We start from the raw sequence: 16,868 nt of genomic DNA on the forward strand, positions 1-16,868 counted from the left end.
TAACTCAAACTTTGTATATGGTGGAATTTGAGTTCCATTAAGGCAATAGCTATGTCTGTCTTCTTCTATTACATCCTCAGCATCTATTCAGTGTCTGGAACACAAAAGGCACCCAAATATTTCTTTTTTTTTTTTAAATTTTATTTATATGAGAAAGAAAGAGAGAGAGAGAGAGAGAACACACGAGCAGGGGGAAGGGCAGAGGGAGAGAGAGAATTAGACTCCCTGTTGAGTGTGGAGCCCAACCCCAGGACTCTGAGATCAAGACCTGAGATGAAGTCAAATGTTTAATCGACTGAGCCACTCATGTGCTCCCAAATATTTCTTACAGGAATAACACCAAGGGCACTTTGGGTGGCCCAGTAGGTTAAGGGTCTCCCTTCAGCTTGGGTTGTGATCTTGGGATTCTGGGATTGACTCTTGCATTGGGCTCCCTGCTTCACAGAAAGCCTGTTTCTCCCTCTGCCTCTCTCTCTCGTCTCTTACAAATAAATAAATAAAATCTTTAAAAATACATATGTATTTTTTATTTATCTATTCATGAAAGACACAGAGAGAGAGGCAGACATAGGCAGAGGGAGAGGCAGGCTCCCCACAGGGAGCCCAATGCGGGACTCAATCCCAGGACCCCGGAATCATGCCCTGAGCCAAAGGAAGACACTCAACCACTGAGCCACCCAGGTGCCCCTGATTACAGAATTTTTAAAGATAACTTCTGTCCTACAATGATTCATTCAGAGCATACCACCTAAAAGCCTTTACACAGCAGTTCAAGGACGCTTGCTGTGGAATGTGGAATTATTTCCTTCAAACAAGAGTTGCCCACATGGTAAATTCGATTCTCACAGGGACACAGGTCTCTCTGAAACCATTTCACATGTATACTAGGGGTAAACAAATGAGTAAATAAATTGTAGATCATGGGAGCCAGGTTTCTCCCAGTTAGAGAAGTTACAAATTAGCAATGGGAAGGCTAGACTGAGCCTTGTGGTACTGAGTGAGAGCCGAGACATCAACAGGAACTGAGGTTTAGCTTATATAGATACACATTATTGATGCATGTAGACACGCATTAGTACACAGACATCATTTCCTAACACTGTCCACAGAGGGGACCCAGAAGCAGTAATACCCAGTAGCAACAAGCATACCCAACACCCAAAACTTTAATTTTAAATACTTGTCTTTAATAAACAGAACCAGGGCTCCATAGAAAAATGACCAATGCAAAGGCTGGGACAGGGAAGATATAAGATGAGCCTGGAGCATCTTGCATGCCAGAAAGTAAGCAAGTGCACAGGAGCAAAAGTCTACAGACATGCAAAAGGGACACAGGAGGCAACCTGAAAAAGCTCCCAATGGCCAAAGCTGCAACAATTTGAGCAACAAATAGCATAATATTGGATTATTACCCCAAGTATAAAATAAATATACATGAATCTATTAAGATATAAAGAAATAACTAGATAAATATGGGCACCTGGGTGGCTCAGTCAATTAAGGGTCTAACTCTTGATTTTGGCTCAGGTCATGATCTCGGGGTCATGAGATCAAGCCCCATGTCACATTCTGTGCATGGCAAGGAGCCTGCTTAAGATTCTTTCTCTCCCTTGGCCTCGCCCCCACCCCTCACACCCCACTTACACACATATACAAACATGGACTGTCTCTCAAAAAGAAAAAACTGAATAAACAGAGAGAAGAGACAAATTTTCCTTACAAAGGAATTCTAAATAAGTTACATAGAAACTACTCATTCCAGAAGATGGAGCTTAATTCCCCTTCCTTTGGGTATGATCTATACTAAATGACTTACTTCAAAGAACAAAGTAAGGACAGGGAGTCGTTACAGTAAGAGAAATCTGGCACCTTAGCCAGGTGATGAAAGTTTAATATCCCTAGGCCATGTTGTTGTTATCAGGTGCCCCTTGAGTGATGAGAGGGTACCTCACAAATCACCTTGCTGGTACTCTACCCAAAAATCCACTACCCCAGTCAAACAAGAAATAATCAGATAAACCCAAACTGAGGAACCCTCTACAAGATATCTGACTAGCACTCTTCAAGTGTCATGGTTCATGAAAAACAAGCAAAGACTAAGAAACTATTACAGACCAGAAGGGACACTAAACTCAATGTGGGATCCTGGATAGGATCCTAGAACAAAAAAGGATATTTAAGGGGAAACTGGTGAAATCTGAATAAATTCTAGAGTGTAGTCACCAGCAATTTATTGGGATTATTTAGTTTTGATAAAGGTATTACGGTTATGCAAGATGTTAACATTATGGGAAATTGGATGAAGCACCCAAAGGAACTCTTAACATTATCTTTGCAACTTTTCTAGAAGTCTAAATATTATTCCAAAATAAAGTTTATTTTTAAAAAGCTACTGGAGAAGTGTGCGTATATATATCTATTTCTCACATAATATATAAACCCCATATAAATATGAGGTTATACAGCAAGAGCTCAACAATTGAACAATTAAAGTGGTAATTAATTGGCTATTTTTTTTTAATTTTTATTTATTTGCGATAGTCACACAGAGAGAGAGAAGAGGCAGAGAGAGAAGCAGGCTCCATGCACCAGGAGCCCGACATGGGATTCGATCTGGGGTCTCCAGGATCGCGCCCTGAGACAAAGGCAGGCGCTAAACCGCTGCGCCACCCAGGGATCCCTAATTGGCTATTTAGCAATACAAACAATCCTATACCAGTACAAATAAACACAGCCAGTACCCAGCTCTTGGCTTCAAAATACCACTCTACAATAAAGAGGCTCCTGTGAAAATCAGGGCTCCTATGAAAAATAGCTGGGAAAGTACAAGATGAGACTTCATATTCTGGTGTCCAAAAGTGTAAGGCAGTAAGAAACTAAACAAACAATTACGGGAGAGAGGGTGCATGCAAGGCATAGTTTGGCAAACTAAGAAACAGACTCTTAACTACAGAGAATACACCAATGGTCACAGGGAGGGTGAACTAGGTAATGGGGATGAAGGAGTGCACTTGTTGTGATGAGTACCAGGTGTTGTATGTAAGTGCTGAATCAGTAAATTCTACACCTGAAACTAATATTACAGTGTATGTTAACTAACTGGAATTTAAATTAAAACTTAATTTAAAAAAAATTTTAAAAAAGTGTAATGAAGTACTCAAAAATGAGAACTATCAAAAGGACAAGAACCATTTTGAACAGATTCCCACTAGCCAAATTTGGGACAATTTAAGGAACAAAATAAATACTAGAAATGGATTATCGGGATCCCTGGGTGGCGCAGCGGTTTGGCGCCTGCCTTTGGCCCAGGGCACGATCCTGGAAACCCGGGATCGAATCCCACGTCGGGCTCCCGGTGCATGGAGCCTGCTTCTCCCTCTGCCTGTGTCTCTGCCTCTCTCTCTCTCTGTGACTATCATAAATAAATAAAAGTTAAAAAAAATTAAAAAAAAAAAAAGAAATGGATTATCACCCATTCTGACATGAATGAATGCATGAAAAGAGAAAGCTCTTCCTAAGAGTAGGCTCCAAACTAATGAATGAAAAGGGAATTAGGAAGTAGGAAATCACCATTGGGCAGATGTTGCAGTAGTCATTTTTCCAGGCAAGAATAGTGAATACATGCAAAATCAGTAGGCAAAACGTATTATGGAAAATAGGTTATTTATATAGTCTCAAACATCTTCCTATAAGATATTAATTTAAAAAGGGGAAATCGTTACTGTACAGTGGAGAAATGTGACAGACAACACCTTAATTAAGCGGTCAAAGAGAACGCTGCCAGGTATGATATGCATCAACAGAAGTGCTCCTGACGTGAGGTATCAGAATGCAACATGACTTCTGTGACAGCCCTGTCAAAAATACACGACCTGATTCTAATCAAAAGAGCACATCACACAAATCCACACTAGGGGCATTCTATCAAATAACTGGCCTGAACTCTTCGAAAATGGCAAGGTCACAGAAGATAAAGACTGAGGGACGCCTGGGTGGCTCAGCAGTTGAGCGTCTGCCTTTAGCTCAGGGCGTGATCCCAGTCCAGGGATCCAGTCTCGCATTGGGCTCCCTGTGAGAAGCCTGCTTCTCCCTCTGCCTATGTCTCTGCCTCTCTCTCTCTTTCATGAATAAAGAAGTAAAAAATCTTTAAAAACAAACAAACAAAAAAAGATAAAGATTGAGAAACTGTTCCAGACGAAAGTAAAGATACATGACAGCCAAATGTACCAGGGGGCCCTGGACCACTGAAAGATAGAAGGACAAACTGGTGAAATTTGAATATGGTCTAGTGCTCGCTTCGGCAGCACATATACTAAAATTGAATATGGTCTATATTGGTAAGTGCCATATCAATGTTAATTCCCTGGTTCTATCATTTTACTATGGTTAAATAAGAGAATGTCTGTATTTTTAGGACATACACAGGTCAAAATATTAAGAGGCAAAGGGGCACAGATATTTGCAACTTATGAACACTTCATTTTTAAAATTACATAAATGTATATAAAGAGAGAAAATACAAATGAATGATAAAGTATGTTAACATGTTAACAAGGTGAAGGGAATTACGTACACTGTTTTTGCAAATTAAAAAAAAATTAATGCTATAACTGGAAGTTAACAAATCTACCTTCAAGCAAATGGCAGAGTGTGGAAAGAATCTTTTATAAAAACTTGAGAATTTTCTCAAACTCGCCTCATTTGCACCCTCCCCTGGTCGCCCACCTATTTCTGCTTCGCCTCCTCCCAGCACCAGCACTACTTCCTGCTTCCTTCCCCAGGCTCAACACCCCTGACTCACTGTCTTTTTTCATTTACCCTCTTTCAAAAATTCCTTCATTCCCAAAGGTCTTTAACTCTTCAGAATTGTAGAAATGATGGTATTTAAAAGAATAACCAATGATCCTAAATGAGTTTCATTCTTTGGCTCAGTTTAAAACTCAGGTGGCTTCACTAGTTCTTAAGGCTACCACTTAAGCTTTCTACCAGAAGAAGGTACTTCTTAATTTTACCACAAAATCAGGTAGTAAGTTCATACATGGAATTAAATGGAACTACACGTTATAGGATCTCATTTTTAAAAATGAATAATCTAAGCCAACCCATCTTTTTAAACTCTGAAGGCTCAGATCCCAAAGAGCAATTAATGTGCTAATAAGGACAATACTGGCACATATTGGCAGCAAAAAATACTGGCTGAACGAATGAATGCATGCATTCATTTGAAGCACTCTTCAAATAGGATTATCAGTGACATCCGGTTTCGATATTCTAGAAGACTTAAATTATCAAGGAATATGTTCTGTTTTTTTCTACCCCCTCCTGACCCTGGGGTGATAAAGTTTTTTTTTTTTTAAGATTTTATTGATTTACTCATAGAGAGAGAGAGAGAGAGAGAGAGAGAGGCAGAGACACAGGCAGAGGGAGAAGCAGGTTCCATGCAGAGAGCCCGATGTGGGACTCAATCCAGGATCTCCAGGATCACACCCTGGGCTGCAGGCGGCGCTAAACCGCTGCGCCACCAGGGCTGCCTGATAAAGCTATTTTTAAAGGAGTTCTTAGGGAGCCCTGGTGGTGCAGCGGTTTAGTGCCGCCTTTGGCCTGGGGTGTGATCCTGGAGACCCGGGATTGAGACCCACGTCAGGCTCCCTGCATGGAGCCTCTTTCTGCCTGTGTCTGCCTCTCTCTTTCTCTGTATCTGTCATGAGTAAATAAATAAAATCTTTTAAAAAAAATAAAAATAAAGGAATTCTTAAATCCAAATTACATTTTGAGATTTAGGGTCAGAGAGACTATATACGGTAATTCAGAAGATCTCAAGTGCTGTAAGGCTGGGGAAGTCCCTACTAAAGTTGCCAAAACAAGGATAAATACCAAAACTTCTGAATGAAATAAAGAGAGCTTTTCCCCCAGCTTTTCCAAACAAGATTATATGCTTCAGGATATTCCTGAATTTGTACCAACAGTGTGCTACATTTTCTTTATATTTATTAGGAGGTCTTTCTATATGGGCAATTTCATGTTTTATTCCTGGCCCAAATTCAGTATAATTGGAAGACAAATAGAAAATAGCCTATAGCAACCATCTAAATATTTTGTAACAATTACGATAACACCAAATCAGATTTAAAGCACTGAAGGTCAAAACTGATACCATGTTGATTATTTGACCTTATATTTCTATACGTACACCGTTGCTGAAGATGTTTTTGTACAACGAAAACCATCTAGAGTTTTGGATTTTTTATTAAAGATTGTATTTATTCATTCATGAGAGACATAGAGAGAGAGAGGACAGGCAGAGGGAGAACAGGCTCCATGCAGGGAGTCCGACGCAGAACTCGATCCTGGGTCTCCAGGATCATGCCCCAGGCTGAAGGCGGCGCTAAACCGTTGAGCTACCAGGCTGCCCCTAGTGTTTTGGATTTTAAGATCTTATTTATTTGAGAGAGAGAATGCAAACGAGCAGAGAGAGGAGCAGAGGGAGACTCTGCACTGAACACGGAGCCCAGTGCCAGGCTCAATCTCACAACCCTGAGATCATGACCTGGGCTGAAATCAAGAGTCAGACACAACTGACTGAGCCACGCAGGCACCCCATAATCTAGTCTTTTTATGTGAACTGAGAACCTACTAAGCTAACTAACAGATATCTTACTTTGGCTAATGAAGCTTTTGATAATGTGGCTGCTATTCTGCTAGGCTAGAAGTCTCTCAATTCGCTGGCAGGTGCCATTCTGAGAAGCCGGGTTCTCTGGAAGGCAATACACAGGGTAAAGTACGCAGGTATCACTGCTGTTTAGACATTCCCCTGTCTGCAGCAGAGCAATTGGGGGTGGGGGGGTGGGGGGGAGATGCCCAGATCCCCAAAGGAGCAGTCTCCTCATTTCCCTCATCTCAGCGTATTCTTAATTAACTCAGCTTTGTGTCTGTTATGAATAGCTTCAAATGGAAATGCTCCAACTCCACATTCTTCTTCATTATGCATGGCTTATTAAAATTGAAATTTCACTATTTCCAACTCAACCAAGTTTATGGTTCAAACTGCTATGTGCTATGAAGAATGAAGCATTTGTTTAAGAGATGGGATCAGGATAAAGATGGCCTGGATCTAAACAGGAACAGGCTGGAAACTTCAAGGCTTTCAGTTCCAAACTTGCCATGTGAGAATCCTGGGATGTTGTCTGGGAAAATCCTAACCTTTCCACGTGGCAGTTCCCCAATCTGCCAGGCCAGGATGATAGCAGCTATCTCCAAGCTACCCTCTGCTGAAATACCAGAGTTGTGAAGTAGGGAATAGTTTCCAGAGAGGCCCTTCCTGGTTGGGAATGAGTTTCTCATTCCTGAACAGTAACAGCTATCTCTTAGAGACCCATCCTGCTCAAAAGCAGAGTGTATCAGAGCTGCCCAGTAAAGAAAGTACAAATATGCACACCAGCCCCCTCCAGGATTGGTACCTGCTCTTCCTCAATCCTGCGCTGTAGTGTTTCAATGTAATGCTGGACAGCCATATAAATGAATCGGTACTGTGCTTCTGTCTGGACCATCCCTGACCTCTGAGACCGCACCATCTGAATGGTTTTGGGAACATCAATGTCGCAGTCAACACCTGCAAAGCAAGCACCATGAAGCATTAGGAGAAACTGTGGGGCCAGGATGAAGTGGTTTAATGCACAACTTTTAGCAGACTCAGAGATATAGTAAATGTAGTCTTTCATGTTCTAACTGAACGTTTCAAGGGCTACATTGGCCTTCTGACTAATACAAATGATTCCAGAAAATGATCTGAATAAGTATCGGAGGTCAGGACTCTCCATCAGCACCATCCCAGAGACCACCACTGCATATTCAACAAAAGACCACAGCAGCGGGACCATGGCTCCTGGGCTTCATTTTATGTCAAAGGCTCAAATAGAATCACTTTTGTTCTCCTATAAACAACTGAAAGTCAAAGTCTTCAGCCCAGATTTTTGAAAATGTTTTAACATTCAAATTCTCTTCTCCAGGCTATTTTCACTAGCACTTTCCTTCCATAAACTAAAAAAGAACTTACAACCTCTTGCCCTCCAGATGACCCACCTTTCTCTCTGATGATGTCAATAAGGATATCAATCACAATGAACGTCCCTGTCCGGCCAATCCCAGCACTGTGGACAGAAGGACAAAGAGCAATGATGCTGGAGCCATTCATAGGGGTTTTGGACTCAAACCCACACTATTAATATGAACAGAAACAATGTCTGCTCTTGGGAGTATTTATAAGACTGCCTGTTTGTATTTGAGACTAGATTAGCTAAGGGCTTTGGGGTTAGTCCAACCCACACGTGGAGCCCAGCTTCTCTAGGACTTCCCAAGGCAAGTCCCATATCTCTTTGACCTTCAGTTTCCTCATCTGTGAAATGCAGATAATGGCACATACTTTACAGGGTTGTTGTGTGGATCAAATGTTAGTAATGTATGGAAAACACTGAGCACAGAGGCCGGAGTGGAGCACATGCTCAATAAACAGTAGCTTTTAAAAAAGTGAAAAAGTTTCATACACAGCTACTTGTCCGATGTATGGATGAGATTTGGGAAACTAAACTTCCCCCAGTATAATCATGAAGCCCAGACTTGGGTGCCAGGAGGCTGTAAACCGTGGTGAGATGCCACGGGCAGGGCTTCCAGAGGTCTGGGGAGGGAGTGATCCAAATCTTTTGAAGTGAACAAGTGTCTTAACAGGGGGAAAAATGCATCTTATTCCTGTAGCAGAAGAGAATAGGATCACAATCAAAGTGATTAATTCTAAATTACCATATTAAAAAAAAATCACATATACACACAAGCAAACATCACTAGACTAGGTAAAAGCTGCCTGAGGATAAGGAGTAAGTCCACCACCCTCTGCCCGGCCACCACCAATACCTGGCAGTACTGTAGGACCTATGAGAAAAATACTCTATGGTCAAAGTGTCCCTTCATGCAGTTTATGCATGTCTGAAACCGAGATGAAATTCTTCTCACAGTGAAAGGGCTGGGGGTGGGGAGGTAAAGACAAGCCCTGGGCATTAAGAGACGGGACAGGCTGCGGCCTGGAGAGGTGGCAGGGGCCGGTCACCTGCAGTGAACCACCACAGGCCCTGCATCCGTAATGCTCTCCTGCTTATGATGGACCTCCTCCAGGAAGTCCAGCACGCCCCCAGGGTCACTGGGCACTCCGTGGTCCGGCCAGGTCCGAAAGTGGTATTGCCACACGGTTCTCTCTGTATTCCCCTGGAGTAGAGCCAAGAAAAACCAGAAAAGAATTAAATAAATCAAGGGGTTGAGGAATCGCCCAGTTCTGATCTTCCCTGGACCCGATGTGAGCCAATGGAGCAGACCAGCACCAAATCTCCCCACGTTCCATTTAAAGGTCAGACAAGCTTCCAAATCATGTCTCCTTTCGGATCTGGCTGAGTAATCCTGAAGGCAACTGTTTGCCTCTGTCATAAGAACCAAAATGTCCAGTACAGCGATCAGTTCCTTGGGAGGCTACAACCTGAATCAGCTTTCTGAATCTTCGGTAGCAGGCAATGTCCACCTTCCTTGTGTGCGTGTAGCTCAATTCAGGAGGCAACTGAAGCCTCTGGGACTTGGGGCTTTCTTCCCAGCAGAAAAGAAAACAGCTACCCTATCAAGAGTATTCCTCTTTGTCTTTTTATACCCAGCCCTCATCCCCTCTCCCCAAACACCCACTTTTATTATAACATCATAGCAGTTAAACCTTCTGTTTAGTGAAAAGTAGGTAAGAAGACAGGCTTTGTGATCAGAAGGCTGGGTTTAAGCCCAAATTCCAGCATTCAGAATCACTGTCGTCTCCAGGCATCTCTAAGCCTCAATTTCTTCATTTGCAAATAGGAATAATCATCTCTCTCACTATACAGTGAGAGGGATTAAACAAGACCAATTAAACACACAGCCGCTACTCGGCAGCAATAAAAGAATCGGCCACCGGTGCTCTTCTGAGGAGAGGGATCATTAACCAAGGTCAAGACTACAGAAAACCATCCGGGTCTACCCACATGAGGTCACTGTAGCAGAGCTGCTGATTGCTCCATCTGCATCTTATGTATCTGAAGGAAATCCAAGCTAGTGACGTTATTTTTTTTAAATTTTTTTTAAATTTTTATTTATTTATGATAGTCACAGAGAGAGAAAGAGAGAGAGGCAGAGACAGAGGCAGAGGGAGAAGGAGGCTCCATGCACCGGGAGCCCAATGTGGGATTCGATCCCGGGTCTCCAGGATCGCGCCGTGGGCCAAAGGCAGGCACCAAACCCCTGCACCACCCAGGGATCCCGCTAGTGACGTTATTAAAGGAGATTTTGAAAAGAAAGAAAAATGAAGCCAGTGTCTACCACCGGTGACCTTCAGGACATCCAAGGAATCCAAACCACAATTAAGATCTTTTCTTGGGGGGATCCCTGGGTGGCGCAGCGGTTTGGCGCCTGCCTTTGGCCCAGGGCGCGATCCTGGAGACCTGGGATCGAATCCCATGTCGGGCTCCCGGTGCATGGAGCCTGCTTCTCCCTCTGCCTGTGTCTCTGCCTCTCTCTCTCTCTGTATGACTATTGTAAATAAATAAATAAATTAATTAAAAAAAAAAAAAAAAGATCTTTTCTTGGGGATCCCCGGGTGGCGCAGCGGTTTAGCACCTGCCTTTGGCCCAGGGCGCGATCCTGGAGACCCGGGATCGAATCCCACGTCGGGCTCCTGGTGCATGGAGCCTGCTTCTCCCTCTGCCTGTGTCTCTGCCTCTCTCTCTCTCTCTCTCTGTGTGTGTGTGTGTGTGACTATCATAAAAAAAAAAAGATCTTTTCTTGAATTATGTGCATTTAATTTATCGATGTCACAATAAAAAATTTTCTTGACATTACCAGTTAGCTAAATCTCGGGGGCTACACCGTAAGGACACTCAAGGAAGGAGACCCAGCTGCCCTGTACATCCTGCTCCCGTCCTTGGTATATCTCTGTCCCAAGAGATCTCTGACCCAGCTCCTCCCTGCTAAGAAACTTAAATGAGATCATGTCACAGCACTTTAGAAAAAAATGTGTTCTATAAAAAGCAGGTAAAAAATGTGTTTCTATAAAAAGCACGTGACCAGCAATTCTGGAGAAATGATCTGTCCTGTGTCGGCACCTGAATCCACGGGTATAAGACACAAACCCAAATGTCAATGTTTCCTGTACCTGCTGCTCAAAATCTCTGTTAACAAGAAGATGGATACTTTATCACTAAAACTGAAGAAACATCAATCTGCTACTCAGAAACACCTGATAACAAGAAGATGGGTGGTTTAGCCTAAATCTGAACAAACCTATCTGGAATCTTTGGCCAGTGTACTCTAAATCTTTTCCATTTCAGCTTGACAGCTATGCTTTTCCAGCTTCTCAATCTGTGCAGCAGAGTAACCCTCCGTCTCATTCCACCATCAGCAGAATCACACCCCTGCTAATGTCAAAAGTCCCAGCATCCCACCCTGGACCACAGCCACCCAGGTTTCCAGCTACCTTTGGTCCCCTGACCATCACCTTATGGAGCTCAGCAGACCACTGAGCCCTCTTCTATTCTCCACCTGCCTTCTCCTACCCTGCTGCCCCACATCAGGCTTAGATTCTGCATACTATTCTTTTTTGTTATTTTAAAGTAGGTTCTACACCCAGTAGAATGGTCCAGATAAAAGGTGGTGTGGTGGTGGCAGAGTGGTACTTTGGTACTTTCCATCTTTATTTTGGAGCCCAACATGTGGCTTGAACTCAAAACCATGAGATCAAGAGTTGGACGCTCAACCAACTGAGCCACCCAGGTGCCTCTTGAGTACTATTGTGACAATCGCCCTCCACTGCACAGCTCTGCTCCCTCCACTCTCTCTCCATCCACAGCACCCCTGGGAAAAGCCCCAGGCCTGGACAAAACCAACCACCCACCTTCACCATTTTATACCCGAGGAACAGTGTCCTTGGAGAAAAATCACACCAGGGAATTGGTGTCACTAAACGTTCATATTCACCTATTCAAATGGGCACTCAGTGCTGCCTGAAAATTCACTGGATTCCTCATCATTTCTATGCATTATTATTTGGTATTTTTCCCACTTTCCCCAGATAATTCATCTCTGATTCCCTTCTAATTCCAGTTGATGGCCTTGCTATAGACAATAGCAAGAAAATACATGTCAGCTCCTCTACCTGCATCTGTGATCACCTCTTCCTCTTCCCGTTCTGCTGACAGAAGAACTAGCCCTCCATTCACCAAAACCCAGCCAATCTGGGGCACCTGGATGGCTCAGTGGTTGAACATCTGCCATTGGCTCAGAGTGTGATCCCATGGTCCCACAGGGAGCCTGTTTTCCCTCTGCCTATGTCTCTACCTTTCTCTCTCGATCTCTCATGAATAAATAAAATTCTTAAAAAAAAAAAAACAAAAATCCATCCACCCATGATGCTCTGGATCCTACTTCCCCTCGCCATCCAACCTCCATTCCTGCCTCCCTGGCATCTTTACTTTGACATCTCAAAGACATCTCACACTCTACCTGTCCAGGAGGTTGTTTGCCCTTCCCTCTCCGCTCAAATCCACTGCCAACTCCTCACTCAAGATAGAAAGCTGGTGATCATCCTTAACCCACCCTTGCCCCTCACCCCCCATCCACACTGTCACCAAACTCCTTCACATCCACTCCTCAGTTACCTGTAGGCAGTCCTCTTCTGTCTACCACCCTGCCACCACCACACCACCTTTTACCTGGACCATTCAAGCCCTGCCATCCTGTATATCTTCTGCCCTCACCACAGTGCCATTGTCCCCTCACACTGTGTTGGTTCTTCCTCCCCCTCTTCCTCCAGCAGCCCAACCATTCCCACACCCTGCAGGTGCCACCTCAAGGCAGCCATCACCTCCATTGCTCCTCTTCCATTTATTCTGGCATTTTGCATATTTGTTTCTGGAGGCAGGAACAAGAAGGCAAAAGGAACAAGTGCCAGAGTCCCTGGGATCTGACCTCTGAAGAGGAGGCCACCAGACCCAGACCACCGCAGAAGCCTCCAACAAGCCTGCTGGCCACTTGGGTCACCTGGCCCGAACCTCCCTACCCAAAACTGTCAGACACCTTCCCAACACAAGGCTTTGTTTGTGCATTCACTTGGCAAAAGCATCACCACCATAGGTTCCGAGCTAACTAATGCACGGAATTCACATTTCTTAATGTAAGAATTAAGACTCTTTCCCAACTTGGACCCCACCTCTCTGGAGTTTATTCCCTCAATTCTCCACTTGCCTTCATTCCCCATAAATCCCATTTCCAACTTCAGTTGTCACTTCAGTGCCAGGGCTTACAGTGACACCTCCTCCATTTGGGAGGTCTCTCCATCATCTTCTCCAGTGGAAATCTTACCCAGAAAAGCCCAGCGTCTTCTGAAACAGTCTCCCTGACATCCCAGTCAGAAGAAAGCCCAACCTTTACAATCCCACATCACTTCAGATTTGTCACAGCCTGTGTCTGCTCTGAAGCACAGCTGTGTATGTGGCTTCCCACTGCTACATGATTTCAATTCCTTAAGGACAAAGACTTCATTCATCTGTGTCCCCAAAAGACCTTGAAAAAGTAAGTCCCCTCTAACCATGAAATTAAAATGAATTCAAATCTAACCCTGGTTTATGAAGTTAGTCACCCCAGTGACAAACTTAAACTATAAGCAATTGAGATCTGATGCCATAGAATCTGATCACGAAACAGGCCTCAGAGGCTTTGCACTTGCTGTTCCCACTGCTTGGAACACTCTTCTCCGGACTCTCTGGATGCCTGGCTCCTCCACCTTCAGCTCAAGTGATACAACCTCAGAGAGGCCCTCTCTGATTACTCCATCTCAATTACCCAGTCACTTCTAACATAACTTCCTGTAGCCTCCGTAGACTGAGCACAATCAAGCAAGCTGGTTGCTTGCTTTTTAACCTTCTAACCCCCTAGGTTCTGTGAGGGCTGGGATTGTAGCTATCTTGTTTGCAATGTACATACCTGGTACATAGAAGGCGCCTAATAAATGGCTACTATGTCAATGAGTGAATGAGGGCATGAATGCATGCACACGTGAATAACTGCATGACCCTGGAGTACTGCATATGAAAACTGCTTACCAAAGTCTGTAAAATACGACAATATACTTACTTGTCCAACCTTTGAAAGTTTAAGCTCTCTTAATGTATAGTCATGAGCAGCACTTTCTTTGACGTTCCTAACACGCATGACCCCATATTCTTTCAGAGCATACTCGTCAGGCCAGTATTTGACACATTTACTCTGAAAGGGATCAGAGAAAAGACAGTTAACCTCTGTGAACTCTGAAATTAAATCCTAAACAGTGGAAAATAAATATTCAGGAAAAAAAATATTCGAGTCTTAATGACCAATATAAGGAAAAGGATCCATCTAGCATCTGTTGGATTTTCAAAGGAAAGGAAAAATAAGTTCAAATAAGAAAAACAGGTACTGGGATGCATGGGTGGCTCCGTGATTGAGCATCTACCTTTGGCTCAGATCGTGATCCCAGGATCCTGGGATCAAGTCCCGCATCCCCACAGTGAGCCTGCTTCTCCCTCTGCCTATGTCTCTGCCTCTCTCTGTATGTCTCTTGTGAATAAATAAAATCTTTAAAAAAAAGAAAAAGAAAAGCAGGTACTTGCAAAGCCAGGAGAAGGAGAAGACAGAACAGACTTTGCAGAGCTGTGTGATCTAAGACGCATGTCAAAGGACAGTCAAGGATTCTTCATTTATCTCTAAGGAACCAAAGATGCAGAGTGAGGGACTAGCCAGTTTGAGGGTTCTATCTAGCAATCACTGAATTCTGGATTCCAGAGATCTGCCAGTCACTCTCCAGGGAAGGCAAGCAAGCAAGCTACCCTCTGGAGGTGGATGGGTTGCCCAAAGAGCCAGACTGTCTGGCTCATTTCCGCACTGGTGTAGGAGGACTCCATACCTTATCTAACTCAAGTGTGAAAAACTCCAGCACAGCAAGGCAGCTGATGGGATTTTGAACCAGCTGCTTCTTCTATATCCAGATCCATTTGCTACCTCCTATACACATCACCTTTGCTTCACTGGGTGCCTAGGAACACCAAGCCTACAGTAGCTGCTGGCTTCAGAGCAGACAGATTGAAATATATGGCACCAAGTAAATTATTCTTGTTGCCAGAGAGGATGATATTTAGCTCAATGAGAGATGAGTCTGTATATATATTTGGTGACATGTCCTGGGCAGATAAATATTTTTGTGGTTTTTTTTTTTTTTTTTTTTTTTTGTTTAACTGGGAGCAGACTTTCTACAGTCACCAATATGCCAGTATCAGCAAGAGAATTTTACCTTTTATATTAGGAAGACAAAGAAATTCAGTTATAAAACTATAAATAAGAGAGCAGCTGCAGGCATCCCCATAGTCAATGATTAACTGAAAGGAGAAAAAAAAAAAACATGGCAGAAGGAAATTTGAACAGAAGCATTAGCAGATAGTGCAACTTTTTTGCCTGGCAATGGTTTACATGGTCTTTTATTTATTATTATCCTGAATTCAGCTATCCCTGCAGTATTTTGTAGATACAAATACCTCTTTGATAGATTTGATACAATTTTTATTATCCCCAGATAAGCACTTTTAATATTAATTGTACTCAATGCTGTTGCTGGCCAATCAACTCTGTGACTCTTGGCTGCTGAAGAGATTCAGTAGAGAACAGAAAATTAAATCACAACTCTGAAAACATTTCAGCCGACTTTAAACATCACCAGGCTACCACAGCCCTCCTCCCAGTTTTCCAAACTCTTACAGAGACTTTGGCAAACATATTCTAAAATGTGAGAGCTAATACATCAGCTTTTAAACTAAAGACTTTCAAAAAAAATAAAAAATAAACTAAAGCCCAGGAATCGAGGGGAATCTAGAGTCTGAGGCCGAGAGAGCAGGTTATCAGAACTGGCTGTGGACAGAATGCATCCATCATTCTATCCTCTCCACCGGACTGAAGAGCATAATCAGGAAGCAGGTCCAGACTTGAAATGGAGGTGAAGAAGGGGCAGACTGATTGGCCCAATGTCTGTCTGTTCTAGAAGCTTCCAACGGCTCTTCTGAAAGGGACGAAAACTAATACCTCTGAAGTCTGAAGTGACATAAGAACCCTCTCTTAAAAAAAAAAAAAAAAAAAAGAACCCTCTCTTCATGTCCCCAGATCCCATCAGGAGAGGTCATCTCCTATGAATCAGACACCAGGCAGGACAGATGGCTCGGTTTTCTCTTCTATACTCAGGGCAAGTGACACTCATCTGAAGCAGAAACTAGCAAGACCTGTCCATTAAACACCTAATGTGGGATGCCTGGGTGGTTCAGCAGTTGAGCATCTGCCTTTGGCTCGCGGTGTGATCCTGGGGTCCTGGGATCAAGTCCCACATCGGGCTCCTTGCAAGGAGTCTGCTTCTCCCTCTGCCTGTATCTCTGCCTCTCTGTCTCTCATGAATAAATAAATAAAATCTTTAAAAAAAACACCACCACCACCTAATATTACTGCAGGTGGCTGCTAGAGGAAGCCTTTGTTTCACAATAACCAGATCTGGCCTCAAAGGTTTTCAGAAGCATAACGACTAGTTAGCACAATGATGAAAATCTTACAAAACCATGCTGCCCTTCAAAATTGACAGGAAAAATTACATTGGGAGAGCTAAAATGCAAAATCACCCATCTGTCTTAGGTTTAACTCACAGGTATGACTGATAAATTCCATGCAAACTTTATGTAAGCCAATTAAACTAACTACAAAAGAACTTTGACTAAAACACAAAAACACAGAACTTTCCCATATTAAAAACC

General features: G+C 43.2%; 1 protein-coding gene across 1 annotated transcript in view; it reads right to left on the reverse strand.

The window, feature by feature from the left end:
* PTPN11 (protein tyrosine phosphatase non-receptor type 11) overlaps window positions 1-16,868 on the reverse strand; it is an 85,956-nt gene that overhangs the window by 11,925 nt on the left and 57,163 nt on the right. Inside the window, exons 10-13 of the mRNA XM_055322455.1 lie at window positions 14,182-14,313; window positions 9,098-9,252; window positions 8,080-8,147; window positions 7,458-7,609 (exon numbers count right to left, since the gene is read on the reverse strand). Of these exons, the coding sequence (XP_055178430.1) occupies window positions 7,458-7,609; window positions 8,080-8,147; window positions 9,098-9,252; window positions 14,182-14,313 (507 nt within the window). The remainder of the gene's footprint in view (window positions 1-7,457; window positions 7,610-8,079; window positions 8,148-9,097; window positions 9,253-14,181; window positions 14,314-16,868) is intronic.

The sequence above is a fragment of the Nyctereutes procyonoides genome, unplaced genomic scaffold (assembly GCF_905146905.1).
Source record: "Nyctereutes procyonoides isolate TBG_1078 unplaced genomic scaffold, NYPRO_anot_genome, whole genome shotgun sequence".
Taxonomy (NCBI): domain Eukaryota; kingdom Metazoa; phylum Chordata; class Mammalia; order Carnivora; family Canidae; genus Nyctereutes; species Nyctereutes procyonoides.